Here is a 20,923-nt window from a genome sequence, read left to right as displayed (position 1 = left end):
TTCTCAGACTTCCCACCCCACCCAAGTTTGAATTTCTCTATTCCATTGCTAAATGTTTGTGTTTTTTTAAGGGCTTTCAGACAATACTAATAATTGGATTGTCAGATCAGACTCACATCCTTATCCAGTGTCAAGCATCACTAATAATTTCAAGGATATGAGTAGTCACGAGGCAAAGGTAAGACAGGGACAGGTCCAAAACCATGAATGCGGCTCCCAGATGTTGTCTTCACAACACATGTCTTTTTTCTCTTTTCTCTTTTTATATTTTTATATTTATCAATTAAAGTTGGCATACAGTATTAGTTTTAGGTATACAACACAGTGATTAGACATTTACATAACTTATGAAGTGATCGCCCAGATAAATCTGGTAACCATCTGACGCATTTTTTAATCTCTAAAGCAATAGACTAATCTACTTTCAAAAGCTTTCCATAAATTTTTCAAGTACTTAGGATAATATCCGCACTTTTAAACTGACCTGCAAGAAACCGAATGATCTTTTTTCATACTTTCCTATCTAATTTCACTTCATTCCATTCTCCCTTATTTTTTATGCTTCAACTACAATGATCTTATTAAATTCTCCCAAGCTCAGGGCATTTATTTTTGCTATTAGCCCAGTCTGGAAGAGTCATCTCCCTAGTATTTGCTAGAATACCTTTTCCACATTAAATGCCATTTTATCCAAGAGATTCCTCTGAGTAAATAATCTGAAGAACTTACCCCTATTCCCTCTTGTACTTTCTTACCCCTATTCCCTCTATACTTTCTTTCACGGCAAACAGCACAGTGTGTTATATAATTCAATCCTGCATTCGACACATATACATTGAAAACAATTATGACTCAGGTTTTTAATTAGGCACTTTGAAATAGAGTAATTAACAAGATAGACCAAGTTCATGGAGTTCACATTCCAGTAGAGGAGAGAGAAAGAAAATTTGTATTTTGCAAATAAATCCTAACACAATGTTGGAAGTGACAAGTGCTATGAACTAAAATGGGCAGGAGGATAGAAAATAATGAGGATAGGCTGAGAGGGACAAACGTTAATTTAAATGGGATAGGTAAATTCTCTCTGAGGTGATGGCATTGAATTAGGAACACACTAAAAAATAAGAAAAACAATCAGTAAATTTAATGATCGAAAAATTTTCAAACAAAGAGAAGAGTGAGTACAAAGTTGTTGAGGAAGGAACAAATTTGGTATCTATAAGAAAAAGCAAGAAGCCTAGAATGGCTGGAGTAGAGTGAGTAAAATAATTTAAAAAATAATTTTAAAAAGGGGTCAGACAAAAAATTAGTCACATGGCACCTTCTAGGGCAGGTAAAGAATTGGGATATTATAAGTAAACAATGGGATGAATTATAAATTGTAAAAGGACAAGACTGAAACAAAAAAAGTTAAGAGATTATTAACTAGAAGAGAAAGTTAAATTGCACTAGGTTATAGATGTGTGTGTCTTTACATATATATAATATCTATACATAAATAATTTCAGGATGTTTTTGTTTATATCATGACAGAAAATAAGAGAACTGTTTCCCAACTCAGGTTAATATTATCTTATGCCGAAGCTAAAGACAGTATAAGAAAAGAAAACTACAGACTATTATTTCTCATGAACATAAATGCAGCATATAAAAATGATTATACACCATGACAAAGGAAGATTACCACAGGAATAAAAGGATGTTTCAGCATTCAAAAATAAATTAATGTGACATACCATATTAATAGCAATAAAGATATAATCATCAGAAAAGATGAAAAAATGCACTTGATAAAATTTAGCACCCTTAGTTGAAACAATTTTCAAAAAATCAGGAATAGAAAGCAACTACCTATCTTAAGATAAGGAACACATTACAAAACTCTCCTTATACTTAACTAAGCTTATACCTAGTGAATGACCAAATGCCTTCTCTTTGTATTACTTTACAAGTGAAAACACGATTGTAGTACTTTTCAATCTGGAATCCACTATTAGGAATAAGGCAATGATTCAATTTGTACCACTTTGTTCACATTTTCAGTTTACAACCAATGCAATAAAATAAAAGAAGTTAATATATAGATTAGAAAGGTAGAAACTATTTGCAGATTAAAATAATCTTTTTGTAAAGAAAAATCCAAATGAATGTATAGGAAAGCTACTAGAACAAATGAGTAAGTTTAGCAAGGTCACAAAATTACAGAGAAGAACATAGAATATCTTACATGTAAAGGAACAGGACAAGAATTACAGGGGGTTTCTCATCAAAGTCCATGCAAGAACCCAGTCCTTTCAACTCTCAGCTCAGCACACTATGAACTTCTGATTTTACAAGAATATTTAGAAATGCCTGTATTTCCTCTCAATAATGGAGATATACTTTCCATGTACTCTCCAATACATGTAGACTCTAAATTTACAAATTTTCTTTTTTTCTGGACTCACCTTCCATATTAAATCCATCATCAACACCATTTGTTTATCTCTTCACATCCCAACCTTCTTTTCTATTTCTATTATTCTGAAATTAAGATGGGAAATGTTACTACACTTTAATTTTTCCTGTCACCAATTTCTCGGCTCCACAAATCATCCTGCAGAGTGCCATCAGGTAGCTTTCATGAAATAATATTTTATCACATAATTTCTCAATTCTCTGAACATCAGTGAAATTACTTTCCTATGTTATACAAAAAAAAAGCAAATCTCTTTAGACTTTGATACAAAGCTTCCCCAACATTTTCAACGGCGTATTATAATGACTTAAATATGCCTTTGCGAGACATTGATTTGTCTGTTTCTACTCTTCTAACCAAGTGTACAAACTCTTTTTTTCTTTCTGATCAAGTCATATACATTTTTCAAAGCAGTTCAAATGTTACTCTACCATCTAGGTTTTACCCAAATAATATCGTTGCAGAACTCCCAATTGCTGTATATATTTTCTATTCCAACTACTTAGTACTAAACTGCACTACCTAGTTTATATTCACATGTATATATATTTTCAACAGTACTATAAGTCTTAGAGGAAAGAAATGATGTGTTCTTTTCTCATCACTCCCTAAGAATCTAAGCCATGCCAATATTTATTCACTCAGCTAATATTTACAAACTGCCATCTATGTAACTAGTATTTTTCTAGACTTTGGAGCTATAGCAATCATCAGGAGAGATATTCTCAATTTCTCAAATACATGTTTACTAACAGTATCTATTACAACAATACTCAAATTGCTCTCATTCTGACATAATACATGGGAGCAAATAATAATTACAGGTATGGTGTCTCCAAGAATGAAAAATAGGAATATTCACAGTAAATTATAGACTACTATAGGATAACAATGAATTATTTTGCACTAGAGAAAGACTAACTGCACCAAACAAATTATAAAAGTGTGAGCAGTAATTTTGTGGATGTAAATATTAAAAATGTTAAATTAATAATCTAAGCAAGATATGATAAAAATAAATATTGTAGTGAGAAAGAGAGATCTGGGAATGGATTTCATATATAGTTAGAAAAGCAAACTGTCAGGAGTTGACTTTGATAGAATGTAACCATAAGAATAAAACAGTCTAGGATGACTTTTAAATTCCAAGATTTTTTTAGTCCGTGGTAGTTGAACTGAAATAACAGTAGAGGAAAACTAAAACATCTGCGCATTGGTCACTTGGACTTTTAACATTGCTAAGGAAAAATGGCACTCAGCACCATGAAATATGGCAGTTAGTTATAGTTACGGTTGTTCCTAGGTGAGTCTCAAGGTTTGGAATGAAAAATTTCAAGCGTCTTTGCTTGGGGTATACAGTGCTAGTATGTGATTGATGTTAACTCTTGGTTTGACATTTTTTAACCCAATCTATCCTCTAACTAATGAATTAATACATTCCTTTAAATCTTGAAAACAACTCAGCACAAAAGAAAACACATCAATTATTCATCTGCCCTGTGTAAAGACAGTCAACGCATCTTCAACCAACCCTGGATATACCTGCGGAACTTGAAGCTAGTAGCCTTGCATCAGGAATTCTGGGCATTTTTCTAAGGCTTGTTTTTGTTACTCTTTTTTAATTTTCTAACCACAAAACTATTATGGAAGGAAAAAGAGGGACAAGAACACGAAGTGTTTATGAGCAAACCTGCAAAATGCCAACTTTATGGAATTCCCGAGTTCACTGTTGGCACCACACTGGTGTTGAACTGAAAATTTAAGTATCTCTGGACTTCTTCAATCCGCTCTTTAAAATCCGACTTGCGTTAACTCAGATCTTGTCTGTAAAGGAACATTTCCTTTTCGGCCACCTTCTGAGCGTTTCGGGTCCTGATACTAGCTCCACTTTCCTTAATACTTTTCAGGTGTTTGAGCAGACATTTACCTTCCTCATCAAGTGATGGTAATGAGAGAAAAGCAGGACTGCTTTTTGCAAAGGGAAAATGTGTAAGATTTTCTCTGGTGCAGCCCTAGAGGGAGATGGAAAAATTGCAGGAAGAATTCAGTTATCCGCTGTCTGCGCTGATGGCATAAAACTCTATGACGTCGCCTGCGTGCGCAGCTGGCTGGGTATTTCACACACACTGTAGGAGGGACCAGCTGCAGTCAGTCTCTGGCTCCCGCCCTAACGCGGGAAGATCTGGGCTCTGGAGTCAGGGTAAGAATTAGAGCAGATTGGGAAACGAAATGACCAGGGTCAGAGAGGTGGGTGAAGACAGGGTAGAGAAAGATCTATGAGCCGAGGGGTCTTCTGATACCTATGTGCTTCTTCTGGCACTCTGCACATCATCCTCTGATTCAGTGCAGAGGGATAGAGTGTTTCCTTTGGTTTTTAACGCGGATCCACCAAACGTTGAACATGCCTCTCTACGTTTATCTTATTGAAACCCTTACGTATCTTAAAAGATAAACCATTCTATTTACAAGAAAAACTCTGAGTCATAGCAGAAGGCTGAAGTCATGTCTAAATCTGGCCTCTTGTGAGGTTAAATTAAAAATTTCAGCGTCTTATGTTTTGAATGCAGTTATTAGAAATTGTATATTAAAACGATTAGAATTGTGGGTGTTGAATCTTCTGGACTTGTGTCGTCTACTGGTTTCTAGAAAAAGACATAAAGAGAAAGAGGTGTGACCCCAGATCCTTGTAGTAAATGCTCACTATGTGGGTAACTACTTACAGAAATTATCTTCTAAAGAGCTGTATGGGTTAAAGGCCTGGATGAGGAATTAGGAGTCCTGAAAATATGTTATGACATTTCAAGGCAATAAGTCAACAAATAATACCGAACTTCTTTAAGAAGCCCACTTCTTTGCTGGTGTCCAAATGAAATACTGGAACATCAAAACAATCTGATCTTTGAAGGGAATTATGGTCTTAATGATGAGTTGAACTAAATAAAGCATTAGAGAACAAATAAAGTACTAGAGTCAAGTTTTAAGTTTGTGACAGACATTATTTTCAAGCTATCCTTCAGATTTTTATTTTAAATATCTTCTTTTCCCTTTTCTAGGATTATGAAACCATACACCATGCTCTTCCTACAGACACTCTAGGAGAACTATGTTATCCTGGTTTTAAAACACCTGCAAGAAAGGGCACAGTACTTTTCTATTAGTAAGTAGCAAGGGAAAAAAAATGGCAGCCAGCTTTTCAACTGTGTATGAATATAGGTTTAAAGGAATAAAATGTGATCATTTTTTTCTTTGAATATACTCTCACTAAAAGTATTATCATTTTTATTGTTGCAACAAAGATAATTATAGGTTGGGTGAGTGGGGAGGGGAGAGGAGAGTAGGATAGAAGAATATGTGGCATCATGGTCTTTTGAATTATGAAATTGTGGGTCGTCTAATGCAAACCTACTGAATAAGCTATACAAATCTTCAGGCCCATGTGTATGCCTTTTAATAAGCTGATGAAGTTACAACAGCCAGGTGTTACATCATTTTTCTAAAGCTAGCCAGAAGGTCTCTACTAGAACTGGGCTTTAAACATTTGAATCTTTGAGTATACTTATTTTTTTTCCTATTACACCTGGAAGTAACAACAGTTCTTATAAACACTTCTAAAATTAGTGATTCAATCAAACAACATGCATTTATGGAATGATCTTATGAACTCAAAAACTACCACATGTTGCAAAAGATAATAAAAATATTAATAATTTTTAGTTATTATTATATGCCAGGCATTGTAATAGGTGTTTTATGCATATTATATCTTTTAGTTTTCAAAGCAAACCCATGATATGATAATCCACATTTTACAGAAGAGAAATTGAATATCTGAGAGGATTTTCCAGAACTGAAGTTTCCAAAGGCTATGCTCTTAACCAATAGGCTACAGAAGTTTGGTAACTGGAAATCAAACATCATAGAAAGCAGAGCCACAGGAGTTTATGTGTAGGTTAGGACCCTGGTTACCTTCACGGTGATCAGCCAGTCTTCAGTGGTTATTAAAAAACACCAAAAAGGCCAAAAAAGCAGCTAACAGATTTTAATGTGCCTTAAAAGAGGAGAGGGATAGTTAGGGAAGGAGGGCATGCTTTACTTATGTTAAAAGCTAACTTGGAACCAAATAATGTCAAAAACAATGTTAGATAACTGGCAATGAAATTTGAAGATATTGGGATAAAAAATTCTATTTCAGAAGTTTATTTGCACAACCAGAATTTGCTAAAACAGAAATAGAAGTAATACATATTGTGCTCTAAACTTCTTTTCACCTTCCTTCTTCTCAGAGATAAAACAGATACTTCGCCGTGCTCTGAGAACCAACAGTAAGTGATAACTCATTTATTTTAACATGAGCATTTTTTTCACCAATGATAAAATTATATTTTTAATAAATCTATCCACGATCTTCAAAACTATTTTTTATTGATGAAAGAATTATCTTATTAATTTTACTCTTTTACTCACTATATCAAATTGAAACAAATAAATTCTTTACATTGCCTTCTAAAATAGATAATATAAATAATTCCCATGTTTATGACTAGAACTATAATAGAAAAATATAAAAGTATGATAATTTGAATATATACTTGAATATATATATATGTATATATACATATATATATACACATACATATATACAGGGCATCGGTCAGGTTCTTCTTCAGTTTATATTTTCTTGTCCCTATCAGAGACAAGGTTGTTTCTACCATGATCCTACTGGAACCATATGACACTCTTCTCCTGTTATGTTATAAATTAGGTATCACAGTTCCTTTGAGATAACCATGATCATTTCATTGTATTTTCCCTCTTAGTCCATGTATAACATATTTCAATGCAGACCTTTGTTCTCTTTGACTTACCTCCCAGCAATGGCTTTACTCCCAGTGGTGGTGTTTCTGGTTGCTGTGCTATTTCCATCTTCACCCGCAGAAGGAAAGGTAAAGTTAAAAGTGGGAAATTTTTCCAGAGCTATCCAGGCAACTTTGTGGGTTGGCAAGGCACTTTGAGAGCAGAAAGGGTAAGAGTATCCGGTACCACAAAGCACTCATTGATAGCGCAGAGCAATTAACATCATTTTCTAGGTGAAAGTCTAAGGCTGAACTATCCAGTATAGAAGTAACTAGGCACATTGGCTACTGAATCTTGAAATGTGGCTTGTCAAAAACAAGATGTATTGTAGGTGTAAAATACACACCAGATTTCAAGAGAAAAGGAAAATATCTCATTAATAATTTTTATATTGAATAAATGATGAAATAATATTTTGGATAATTGTAAATTTAGGTCATCAAATTTCATAAAGCCCACTCTGCCTCCAGATTTAGACCCCCCTCACACACACACAAATGTAAACCAAAAATATCAGTACCTTATTTAATACCTTAATTATATTTTTGTTACTAAAAGGAACAAAGTCAGCACTAATCCATTAATTGGATGGCTTTTCTCCCTTCATATTGTTTCAGAGATTTGTTTAATATTGCAAAATTTTCTTTTGAGTGGCTCCATAAAATCACATGATAAATAGAGTAATTTTTCTAGAATATTAAATGCACTTTGGGCCTAAACATTCTTTTCTTAATTCATTTTAAATACATTCTTTCTCTAAATACAGATAACATGTAAGGTCAAAGTTCCCCTTAAAATCTAGGATGAATCTTGAACTCTACCTTTATTCCCCCTGCTGCAACCTTATTGAATAAGAATGAATATGTTTTAATGTTCTTATTATCCACCTTTTTGGTCATAAAATATTACCATTCATATGTAATATTAAGAGTTTCCCTGAAACTAGAAATTAGCATTTGTGGCCTCAGAGGATTTTTTAATTTGTCATGCCATGAAATACATCTGCATTCTCAAATCTTCAAATTACTTCTTTACTGTTTGTCATTGCTTAATTTTTGGCAATGGTTAACTAATACTGGCTTGAACTAAACACTTTTTAAAGTGATCTTTGTTCCCTTGCATTAACTTACTCTCATGTGCAATTTTCAAAAATGTTAAAAAAATAACTCAACTTTATTTCTCTTTAGGATCCAGCCTTTACTGCTTTGTTAACCACTCAATCACAAGTCCAAAGAGAGATTGTAAATAAACACAATGAACTAAGGAAATCAGTCTCTCCACCTGCCAGCAACATGCTAAAGATGGTAAGAGGGAGTAATATCAAGAAAGTGGTGTAAACCAGTGGTGGTATGAGCAGGCAGCTGGTAACTGGCATCTAGTAAGTGCTTTGTGGCTTCGAAAGTTCTGCCTCTATTTTACTATTTCATTTGTGCTGTGTCATGAGCAGAGCATAAGTTCTCCATTTCCTTTATAATGGTTACATAATTTGTCAAGATGACAGGCCTATTAAGTTGGGAAGACAGAATTAGAAGCTAAATAAATCTTCGGACATTAAATGCGAAGCTGTTATATTTTTTGTTCACTATCCTTCCTAGTCTAAAATAAAGAAATCCCCTTTCCTTCAACATAAGTGCCATTTAGGGTAAATAGCCCAATTTCCAGGGCATAGTCCCTAAAAAACAAGTATCTACCATAGGAATGCAATGAACTGTAAATGGAATTGGAAATAATGTAGGTCAGCTTATTATTATTGAAATATAATACTTCAGATGTTGATCAGTATTTAGAGTAGCATTATTATTAAAAATCCTAGGTGTGGCTTCTGTGCTATAATAAATAGTCGGATATTATTGTATTAGATATTTCCCTCATTAGACACATTACCTATGGACTATCTTATTGAAACTGGCACTGGGCAGAAAAAGACACACCAAAAAAAAAAGAAGAGAAAAAGGATATTTTAATACCAGGGACAGATAATACATTTACAGAAGTTTTAAAGGAGTACAAATCAATTTACCAATCAGATTATAATGCAAGAGCTTTTTGAAGTTGAATTTTTTAAGTGTATTTTTTTCTTCTGACATTTAGGAATGGAGCAGAGAAGCAACAGCAAATGCCCAAAAGTGGGCAAACAAGTGCACTTTAGAACACAGTAAGGCAGAAGATCGAAAAACTAGTATGTAAATTAATAAATATTTATTGAACAAATGAACAAATAAAGTAACACTGGACAAATAAAATAGAACAGACCATTCTAGGGTGTTGCATTAAGAAGACATTTTGAATATATGTTGCTTATACTTTTATCTTTTCGAAATTACTGTATACAGGGAGATAATTATGATCAGTACAATTTTATGTGTGTTGATTGTTTACATTACACAATTTCTCAAGCAGTATCTCATTTGTTCCTCTCAACTAGCTCATGAGTAAACAGGTCATGCATCACCATTATTCAAGTTTTAAAAATTAGAAAAGTAGAACATGGTAGGAAAGACTTAACCAATAATATAACCTGAAGTACTAACATATATTGGAAAGATAACAAGGTTTTCTGATTTCTAACCCACTACCCTTTTGTGATATTGTATAGCCATTTGGTGTCCTGAAGTCTATTTATTTTGTATTTATAAAATATATTGAATTATGTTGAGTTGTTCCTAAACTTTGCTCTAAAAATATTTAACTTTTAATCTGGATGAATATTTTTGGTAAAAAGTTTTTGATAGCAGAAAAGTATTTTATGTGGACTATGTGCTTATAATGCATAGAATAATAAATTCAAAAACATCATAAGAACATATCAAGGATCAAAAAGCTATGAGGAAAAACATTTGTACTCATAAACTTTACAAAAAATATTTATTTACATTGTCAAGCATGACATATATATAGGTAAGCCTGATTTGAAGGTAATGAATAATTTACCTATGATTTCAGTAGAACTATTATTCTTTATGTTTTTGTTGCTAATGTTATCATGAAATCATGAAGAGAGTTGACTGTACTCAGTAGAAGAATGAAACAAATGGTCTTAAAGATCTAAGTCTATTGTTAGATGCTTAGTTTCTATTCTTCCTTATTAAAGGAGATAATAAATTTCAAGCCACCAAAATGTAAGTACTAAGAGAGGGCTTGAAAAATGTAGGGAAAGTTTCTGGGGTACAAGGCACTTCTTTATTATTATTTTTTTTACTTAATGTTATTGTTTAAGATCACAACATGAGATCTACCCTCTTAATAAATGTTTACGTGTATAATACACTATAGGTACAATGTTGTACAGAAGATTTCTAGAGCTTGTTCATCATGCTTACCTGAATTTTTTGCCATTATTTAGCAACTTCCCATTTCTCCTTCCTCCCAGCCATTCCACTCTTTAATTCTGTAAATGTGACTATTTTAAGTACTTCACAAAAGTGGAATTATGCAGTAGTTTTCTTTCTATGGCTTATTTCACTTAGCATAATATCATAAAGGTTTATCCGTGTCACATGTTACAAAATTTCTTCCTTTATTAAGGGTGAATAATATGCCATTGTATGTATGTATCATATTCTGCTTATTCATTCATCTGTTCATGGACATTTGGTTGTTCCCACATCTTGGCTATTGTGGATACTGCTGCAATGAACATCAGTGTGTTAATATCTCTTCAAGATCCTGATTTCAATTCTTTTGTATAAATGCTCAGAAGTGGAATTGCTGTGTTATTTGGTAGTTCTACTTTTAATTTTTTGAGGAACCACTTTAGTGTTTTCCATAGCAGCTATACCATTTTGCATTCTCTCCAACACTGTTTTAGGATTTTACCTAGTACTCCACGTCCTCACAATCATTTGTTGTCTTTTGTTTCTTGTTCATTTGTTTGTTTGTTTTGTAATAGATATCCTGACAGGTATAAGATAGTACCTCACTGTAATTCTGACTTCCATTTCTCTAATGATTATCTTTTCATATACCCGTTGGCCATTTTTACATGGTTTTTGGAGAAATGTCTATTCAAGTCCATTGTGTTCAAAAAAGATGCTTAGTTCCTTAGGTAGCCTCCAGAAATGATGGACTTTCCATCCAATTTTTTTCCTCCCCAGGGAGAGTATAGGAGCTGAGGTTTTTTGTTTGCTCACTCTGTACTGGATCAGGAGGGAAAGACTATGGCAACTGCCAGCCCAAATCCCTGTGTCTTCACTAGCCCCAGGCTAGATTATGCTAGGTCTTGTTAGCATTCCCAGACAAGAAAGTTATAAGGCAGTCTTTGGGGCAGCTTCTGGAAATTTGTGGCATTGGATGCCCAGACCAACTCTTTCCCTCCCCAAGGAGAAGCAAGTAGTTATGGTTTTTGTCTGCTTGCTCTATGCTGAGTTGGGAAGAAGAGCTATGGCATCTACTAAGCCAAATCACCTTCTCTGCTCTCCCCCAGGAGCCAAGACTGTGCCAAATCCATCAGAGCTCCAAGACTGGCAAAACAGACCAGTTCTTTGGGTAGCCCCAAAGAAACTGGAACATTGGACACTGATTAACTCTTTGCCTCCCAAGGGGGAAGCTAAGAGTTATTTTTTTATTTGCTTGCTCTGTGCTGAACCAGAAGCAGCAATTATGGTATCTACCAGCCCAAACCACCATATCCATTCTCCCTTGGGTATCTAGCCTGTGCCTGACACTCAGAGCTCCAAGACCAGCAATACAGAAGCCAGCCCTCTGGAGAGTTTCCTAGGAAAAGTTGAGATGCTGAGCAAATGAAGCAAGTCATTCCTTCCCCTGGGAGGACCTGGGAGTTTGGAGGTCTCTTTCTAGTTATATGGCACTGTGCTGAGAATAGGGCTTCTAGCAAGAGGGTATTCGAATCTCCCTATAGGCTTAAGTGAGTCTGGTTTCATATTTTCCCAGCATATGGGAGCCTTTCAATTAGCTTTTGGATTTCTCACAAGGGCAATTTTATTCACGAACTATTGTTGAATTGGTGTGTTTGTTGAGGAAAGAAAGCCTAGGGATTCCTACTCCACCATCTTTTGTTAATGTCACCCTCTGCAAGATCCTTTTTTGCTTAATTCTCTGAGGTATATTTGACTTGGTGACATTCTGATTTGTTGAATTAAAAAAGATCCAAAAGTTTTGAAAATTGTCATCTCTCCTGATGTCGGTTGCTTGATTGAGGTTCTTTTCTTTTCTTTTCTTTTCTTTTCTTTTCTTTTCTTTTCTTTTCTTTTCTTTTCTTTTCTTTTCTTTTCTTTTCTTTTCTTTTCTTTCTTTTCTTTTCTTTTCTTTTTTACACTTAAAACCTATATAATTCTATCAACCAATGTCATGATTGAGGTTCTTAATGATTGCCTATAAAGTTTTTTTCCCCACAGTGTACACAAAATTATAATCATAAACATTTCATTCAGGGTCCTATATGTGAAAAACTCAGAATATGGGAAAGAAGGGGAGAGAATGAATAAAAGTTGGTCGCTGCCTTTCCAAGCTTACAATACAAAGTTGAGAGTACATGAGGCATTGCACATGTGAAGAATCTAGCATGAAAAAGAATGTATCGTGACAACCCCAAGGGAAAAAATTTTTAAAGAATAAGATCATCTCAACTTATTCAAAGTTTTACATGTTAAGACCAGCCTCACTGTGCTAAGCAGATCTGTCTTCTATTCAGTTTTATAGCTGAGAAGAAATAGAAGCACATTTTTAATGTATTTAATCAATATTAGCAAAAATAGTCACTATGAAAAGCAACATTCTCACGTTCGTACAGTTGATTTCTTTTGCTATTGCATGCTTTACAGCTTTCCTCATGATCTGTTCCTTCTTAGGTACAAAATGTGGTGAGAATCTCTATATGTCAAGTGACCCTACTGCCTGGTCAAATGCAATCCAAAACTGGTATGATGAGAGCCACAATTTTGTCTATGGAGTAGGACCAAAAAGTTCCAGTGCAGTAGTTGGACATTATACCCAGGTAAAGAGAACAAATAAAAATATTTCTGCCACCAATGCTCTAATATAGAAAATTTCTCCAAATTGCGAACAACTTTAGTGTTTAATTTGGGGAAAGGAGCCTGAGTAGGTATAATAGAGCATTGACAATTGGCTGGTAATTTAAGTAGAAATATTATTTTTTTCGCATGGCCTGCAAAACTTTTCGTTGGCAAGTGTATTTGTACTTTTCCAATGTTATATAAATGGATAAAGTAGTGAATGTACATGAAATTTTAACATTTAAAAAGTTTGTGACTTTGTATCAATAATTTAAATATATCCATTAGATACACAGCTACGAACTATAGTAGTAACATTTTTTTCAAGTTTTTATTTGCTATTCGTTTTTTAATTTTTTTTCTTTAATGTATTCATATATTCCCTTATGGATTTGTAGGTTGTTTGGTACTCATCTTACCGTGTTGGATGTGGAATTGCCTATTGTCCCAATCAAGATAGTCTAAAATACTACTATGTTTGCCAATATTGTCCTGCGTAAGTATACACTTTAGAGTTGAATGTCCATAATTCTATCTGCAATTTCATATTAAAAATTCTCATGTATTAAACAAGCCAAAATTTTAAAAAATCTTATTTCAGTAAAGAGAAGGCATAAATCTTTGAAAATTCTCTTTAAGATAAGACACATTAAACTGATAAAAGAAAAGACCAAGTTCTTAGGTCCAAATGTAAAATCTGAAGCTCTCTTTCTTCAATTATCAAATGATATCTTTTCTATTGCCTTTCCCTAGGGTTTAAGGTTATTCCATGAGCTTGTGTAGTGTGTATTTCTCTAGATTTGGTATCCTTAGTTTTCACTAATTTCACACTCTAAGAGGGTAGAAGCTTAATGGTTAAACAAAGGGTGGTAGTGGATTAGCAAATAGATGTTGGCAAATTGTATTTTCAGGCTTTTCTGCTTAAATGTTCCCACTCCTGTTTATCTAAAAACAACTTAACATTTTTACCATTAAAAATAATCCATTCTTTTGAGATTCAAAGGTTTTTCATGAGATCTTTAATCTATTTCAGAGTTCAGAAAAAGTTAACATCTTAAGTCTTTGTTTCTCTACAGTTTTCACACCAAAAAAAACTCCATTAACAACCTATCCATAAGGTCTTGATTTATAGCAGGAAGCATGCTGTTTCGTCAAGCAATGTTTGAAGTCATCTACAATAAATCCTGTGAATATACTGAAGATCTAATCTCAACATATCTGTTAGTCTTAATTTTTTTAGTGTTTGAAATTCCTTACGAGTAGAGGCAGGGAGACCCCCCAAACAAGTCTCCCACAGGATTTATTTTGAGATTATGGATAACCTAGGGGATATGGATCTCCTGTTTGAGAAGGGTGACCTCCAAAGTAATTTTGCCCACACACACCTATTAGGGTTTAGTAGAAAGAATTGGAAAGTCCTAGGGGAATGCACCCAAACTCAGTGTCTCGCTGTGAGAGGGGAGGTATCTGAAGCCAGGAATCTGAAATGAGGGTTGGAGTGAATAATAAGGAGAAGCAGAAATGAGAAAACTTTCAGAACACTTTTATGTCTATTTCACAATTTTCCAAGGGCTCACATACATACAGCTATATTCTGTGTAGAGAGACTGAGATTCAAATGTATTGCGTTGGACCATTAGCCCACTTGACACTATTGAAATCTGCACTTCTATGCATTTTCAAATTAATTAAATGACCAATACAATAATGATCATCAGTGAATTACCAGTTAGTTCCTGTAAGGTGATTATATCCTGGATATTGGTGTCTATTCTAAACTTTTTAACAAACTAATATTCATTGTTTAATAAACAAAAATTTTTCACACATTGCCTCTAGAATCTCACCAACTTTCTCCAGCTCTCCCTGCCCCCCCCACATACACCACTAATTACTTAAATATTACTATTCCTATATAGAAATTTATGTGTATGTATGTGTGTACCTATATAATATGCTACTGTAGTTTTACTGTCCCTAGTCCATATTAGAGAAATTATGGTATTTTATCATCTTTCAAATATAAGATGATATCGTAATATTGAGTATTCTTTTCCTTACTGCAACTGCCTGCCCCCAGGAGTTTCTCCTGTCTCTTTAGGAAATATGCTCTACTCCTAGCCAGGACCCTGGGGTATACTAATTTAACAATTTGAGTCTACTGCGAGATGAAGATAGTGTTGAAAATATACTCTGAAAACTTTAGAGTTTAGTTATTCAATTTAGTTATTCAACCTGAAAAATTATAGTCAAGGAGACGGGTCGATGTGTAAAGTTAATTTCTTAATTTGGAGGTTATCTGAATTGCACACTGAGAATTATAATTTTTCAGTTTTGTTACATATCTGAAAAATTGAATAATTATATTCGGTGACTGATACTACCCTTGAACTGTAAATTACACAGCCAAGTGAAAAATATTTGACATTATATATTTTAAATTTCAGAGGTAATAATGTGAGTAAAAAGAATACCCCTTACCAACAAGGAATACCCTGTGCCAGTTGCCCTGGCAACTGTGACAATGGATTATGCAGTAAGTTTGAAGTGATTAACCTGCTATTATAATAAAAAATGGATTTTTTTTCTTTTTGTATGTTAAGAAATTTCCTTAAGTTACAAATTTAAATGTCTTTATGCAAAAGAAAAGAGATTACTCAACAGTGTATGTGTTTAATTTTTTTATACACTTTAATAATCTACATATTTTTCGTAATGAAAAATACCATATGTAACATAATGAAACATCTATTGTCAGTACGTTTGTGGGACTACGAAGAGCTTATTAATAGTAACTACATGTTTCTGGTAACTAGTTCATTTCATCAAAGTTAGTATTATTATACCAAAGGAGGTATTTTGAAAGAATGAAATGTAGAAATATACAGATGTGAGATAAAATTATGGCTTGGTCTAGACAGACAAACAATATGTTTCTTTTGTGCTAATGAGTTCAGTATGCTGATTAGCATGCTTTTTGTAGTGTAATTGGAATCATAGCGTTTGACTTAATGATCACTTGCCTTAAAATTTGAAAGTAGTTTTATAGATGTTTTTAATGACAAAATCCAACCTGTATACAATATTGGGTCATCGAACACACAAACATATTGCTGCAAAAGGAGAGAATGAAATAAATGTCATACATATCATTTCTAAACACATCATAAAAAGATGTAAAAATAGCTGTTGTCCTCTGATAGTTGATATACTTTTATTAAAGTTATGAACAATAGAGTTGGCCTATTCACTGAGATTTTTAAATGCATTCATGTTTAGTTAACATTCTTTCTGACTGAATTCTATAGGTATAATTTAGAATTTTTATGGCATCAAAGTTATAAATCAACTAAAGGACAAAAACATTGAATATTAATATCTCCATTGAATGCTATTTGCTAAGAAGCTTGGAATTTACCCTATTAGGAATAAGCAGTCAATTGAAAGAGTTTAAATGTAAGAGTGACAAAGTCAGAATCATGTTTATAAAGAGCTTGCTAGCAATAGTATGCAAAAACAATTAGATAGAAGCCAGCTAGAAAACTTTTTTAAAAATATGGGTTGAAAAACAAAAAGAATATCTTTACTGCATTACTGGCAAAATAAAGGAAGAGAAATGAACAGAGTTGAGAGAAAAGAAGTAGAATAGCCAGTGTTCATCACTTGTGCTGGTTGAGTGCGAAACAGAAGTAGAAAAAGAGTTCAGATTGATTCAGCCTAAAGTGCTGAGTAGGAAAACCATTTCACTAAGATTGTGGGAGGCATACAGAGAAACAAAACTCAGGAATTGTGAAGGTTGTGGGTAGTATGAGTCTAGTTTGAGATCTGTTGAGTTTAAAGTCCCCGGGGAACACCCCAGAAGTATCAGAAGAAAAAAGGGCGCATTATCACTGTTTTGCATCTTTATCTTTTCATAGAAATCACTTTCTCCGGGAAGAAAGCATTGACGTCTAAAGCAGTGCTGTCTAATAGTATGAAATAATGGAAATATTTTGTTAGTATCTGCCTTATGATAGCCACTAATCACATGTGGCCTTTGAACACATGAAATGTGGCAAGATTAAGAAACTAAAATTTTAATTTTATCTAATTTAGAATAATTTAAATTTAAATAGCTACATATGGCTAGTGGCTCTCATATTAGACTCTCTACAGGTATAGAGAGATTTATTTATTTTCATTTTACTGTCTTTGATAGGGAGAAAAGTAGGTCAATTCATTTTAGAAACATATCACCATTTTCAAAATAAAATAAGTGGTGGATTAATCAGTGAGCCCAACTAAGGAAACTATATGTCCTTCATGAAGTAAAAGGCCCATCACAGATTAAGAAATCTTGATTTTTTGTCCAATCCACCCTCTTATACACTTTGAATGTATGAATTGTTTTGCCTTTACTAAGGAAAATAATAAGGATATCACTAATCTGCTTTTGTTACAGCCAATAGTTGCGAGTATGAAGATCTCCTTAGTAACTGTGATTCCTTGAAGACAACAGCTGGCTGTGACCATGATCTACTCAAAGAAAAGTGCAAGGCTACTTGCCAATGTGAAAACAAAATTTACTGAAATACTCATCATGCATTGTGCAAGAATAAGTGGAGAAGGGCTGCATCATTTAATAGACACATAACAGAGCTGAAACTGTAGGCATGTTAGAAATTTGATTCTGAACAGTAATACCTCTTTTTCTCTTGGATCTTCATGAAAATCTCTTTCATACATCGATTTACAAAAGCAGCGAAGTCCATGATGACAACTTTGGGACTTCAATATACATTCGATACTTTAAAGTTAATGAATTGAACCAAGTTGGGAATTTTTAAAGTTGTTTAACCGCAGGACTTAGGTCTCTAGAACTTCAAATTAAAATGAAGAATTACCTCTTTCCTGAAACAATACGCAAAAAATAAAAAAAGCTTTAACAACATTGTCGTGATTTTTTGCATATATAAAGAATAAATACAAAGACTAACAGAAGTAATTAGCTTTTAGAATAAAGAACTTATATAAGCAATCACATAGATGTGATTCGTGTGCAATATTTTACAGTATTCATAATTTTATCTCTAGCTAGATTCAGCCCAAATAAATGATTATACAGAACAAAATTTCCAAAATATTTACCTATAAAATTAATCTTGATAACCAAAAACAAAGGAATCAGTTCGATTCTTATTTGCTTTTTGCTTTTTAACATTTCGATCTCCTCCCTACTGCCTTAATTGATTTTTTTTTTTAAAAAGTATTACCTAACAGCATATACAAATATATCCTCGCTCCTCAAAGGAAAATAATAGTAATAAATACTTTAGAGAGATTTACCATTTATAAGTCTTTGCACACATTCTCATTTGAGACTGACAAAAAAACAAGGTCAACAATGCTTTTAAAAAAAAAGCAATAAAAATACTGAAGATTTGAACAGAGACTTTACCAAAGAATATATACAAATGGCAAGAATATAAAAAGATGTTCAAAATCATTAGTCATTACAGAAATGCAAATTAAAATTACTGTGAGATACCACTATACAAGTAATAAAATGACTAGAATGAAAATGACTATACAAAGTGTTAGCGAAGTTGTGGAGGATCCATCATATACTCCTCTTGGGAATATAAAATCATGTAATAGCTTTAGAACTCACATCTTCAGATTCTTAAAATGTTATATATCTATTATATGATCTAGCCTTTCTACTTTTATGTACCAAAGCAAAAAATATATGTTCATTTGAAGACTTGTATGTGATCACCCATGTAATGTTTATTTGTAATAGCCAAAACCTAGAAATGTTTATTCACATGTGGCTGGATAAACAAATTACAGTATATGCTTATAATGGGTACTACTTGGCAAGTAAAAAAATGAACTATTGATATTCTCGACAATGTTAATGAATCTCAAAAATAATTAAACTGAGTGAGAAAAGACAGAAGTATACATACTGTGTGATTCCATTTATATAAAACTAGAAAATGCAAACTATATTGACAGAGAGCAGATCAGACTTCATTTATAAATTATACTCATTTATAAAATGAGCATAATTGTTATATGCATTGCATAAGGAATGTGGTAAAATTTAATGATACAGGTAAGCATTTAAAATAACATTGTTGGTTTGAAGAGTGGATTGGCAAATGGTGGCATAAGAATTTCTAGCACTCATCTTCCACTCAAAACCATAATTTTGAACAATCTGCGTGCAAAAATACCTTCACCAGAGCCAAGGATTCCAGGTAAGGGATTACAGCAACTAGATGAAGTATAGAAATAAATAAGAAAAGACACATTGAGGAGGGAAGGAAAGATAGATTCACACTATTCCTATTCCTGTCTCCTGATCTTGGGCAGTCCATTATAGAGAGAAATACCTTTTTTTTTTGGTGGGAAAAGTAGAGTGAAATAAGTGCCTGACTTCACCCTAGACCCCGGAGCCAGCCCACTCCAGCACTAGGTCAAATCCTGCAGTGCTGCAGGGGTCCCTGCAGGGTTCTATAAACCCAGGCCCCCTGTGCCCGGGGGGCTCCAGAGACTCTCTGCAGGCTCCCCTGTGGCCTCAGGCAGTTCCTATGGCTCCAGGCTCCTGGCAAGCTCCTGTGCTCCCAGGTTCTTTACCCACCCTGGCACCAGCTAGCTCCCATAGCACCAAGCTTCCAGTGGGCTCCCATAAACTCAGGCTCCAAACATACATTAGCACCAGACAGTTCCCAAGGCCCTAGGCAGTTCCTGTGGCACAAGGCTCCAGGCCTTGTCTTCAAGGAGTTCATCCACATGGTCTCCTTGCCTTCACGAATTTCACTTTCTAGTATGATCTTACTCACTTCACAGTTGTATTCCTGGTGCCCAGTAAAGGGTTTCACACATAGGAAGGCCTCGATAAATATTTGTGGAATAAATATCAACGAATAGGCCCACAAACATGATATTGTGTACCATAAATGTCAGAGAGAAAATAAACAAGAGGATGTAACAGAAAAAAAGAGAGAATGTGGGCTATTTAAACATCCTCTCTTTGGCGGTATAAGAAGCAATACCGGGCTACATAATTTCACATGTAAGTTGCATATACTGTACACAGACTCCAACTACCTCATATTATTCATTGTATACCACACACTAAAACTGAATCCAAAATGAGGGGGAAAGGTGAAGGTTAAATTTTAAGTTATGTTTCTGAACTTTATAAAATTAATGTAATATATAGACATATCATGAGAATATGGCAAGTCCAAAATTGGATCAAATGTGCAAAATATATAAATATGTAAAACATTTTACTTATTTAGTAAAATTATTTAAGTGAAAAATATTCCAAAGGCCTAAAGTTAAAGCACACTGAGTCAGAAAGAAAGAGAGAGAGAGAGAGAGAGAGAGAGAGAGAGAGAGAGAAAGAAAGAAGAAAGAAAGAAAGAAGAGAAAGAAAGAAAGAAAGAAAGAAAGAAAGAAAGAAAGAAAGAAAGAGAAAGAAAGAAAGAAAGAAAGAAAGAAAGAAAGAAAGAAAGAAAGAAAGAAAGAAAGAAAGAAAGAAAGAAAGAAAATAAGAGGATAAATTACCTAAACTAGATCTTAAAATTTCAAAAGACAGTGAAAAAGGACAGTCAAATTAGTGTATCTTTTACTGGAGATTTCC

The 20,923-nt window shown here is 33.7% G+C and overlaps 1 protein-coding gene across 1 annotated transcript; it reads left to right on the top strand.

The window, feature by feature from the left end:
• The first annotated feature begins 38 nt into the window (after positions 1–38).
• On the top strand, positions 39–18,175 carry CRISP2 (cysteine rich secretory protein 2). The gene is made up of 10 exons (XM_016147320.2): positions 39–4,658; positions 5,512–5,615; positions 6,742–6,780; positions 7,331–7,401; positions 8,500–8,616; positions 9,404–9,491; positions 13,120–13,265; positions 13,683–13,780; positions 15,732–15,820; positions 17,726–18,175. Exons 4-10 carry the CDS (start codon positions 7,333–7,335, stop codon positions 17,851–17,853), a joined length of 735 nt encoding a protein of 244 aa, XP_016002806.1. The 5' UTR covers positions 39–4,658; positions 5,512–5,615; positions 6,742–6,780; positions 7,331–7,332; the 3' UTR covers positions 17,854–18,175.
• The last annotated feature ends 2,748 nt before the right edge of the window (positions 18,176–20,923 follow it).

Source organism: Rousettus aegyptiacus, unplaced genomic scaffold (assembly GCF_014176215.1).
Source record: "Rousettus aegyptiacus isolate mRouAeg1 unplaced genomic scaffold, mRouAeg1.p scaffold_m13_p_1, whole genome shotgun sequence".
Lineage (NCBI taxonomy): Eukaryota > Metazoa > Chordata > Mammalia > Chiroptera > Pteropodidae > Rousettus > Rousettus aegyptiacus.
The sequence above is the reverse complement of the archived record's forward strand: the minus strand, read 5'-3'. Positions and strand labels throughout refer to the sequence as shown.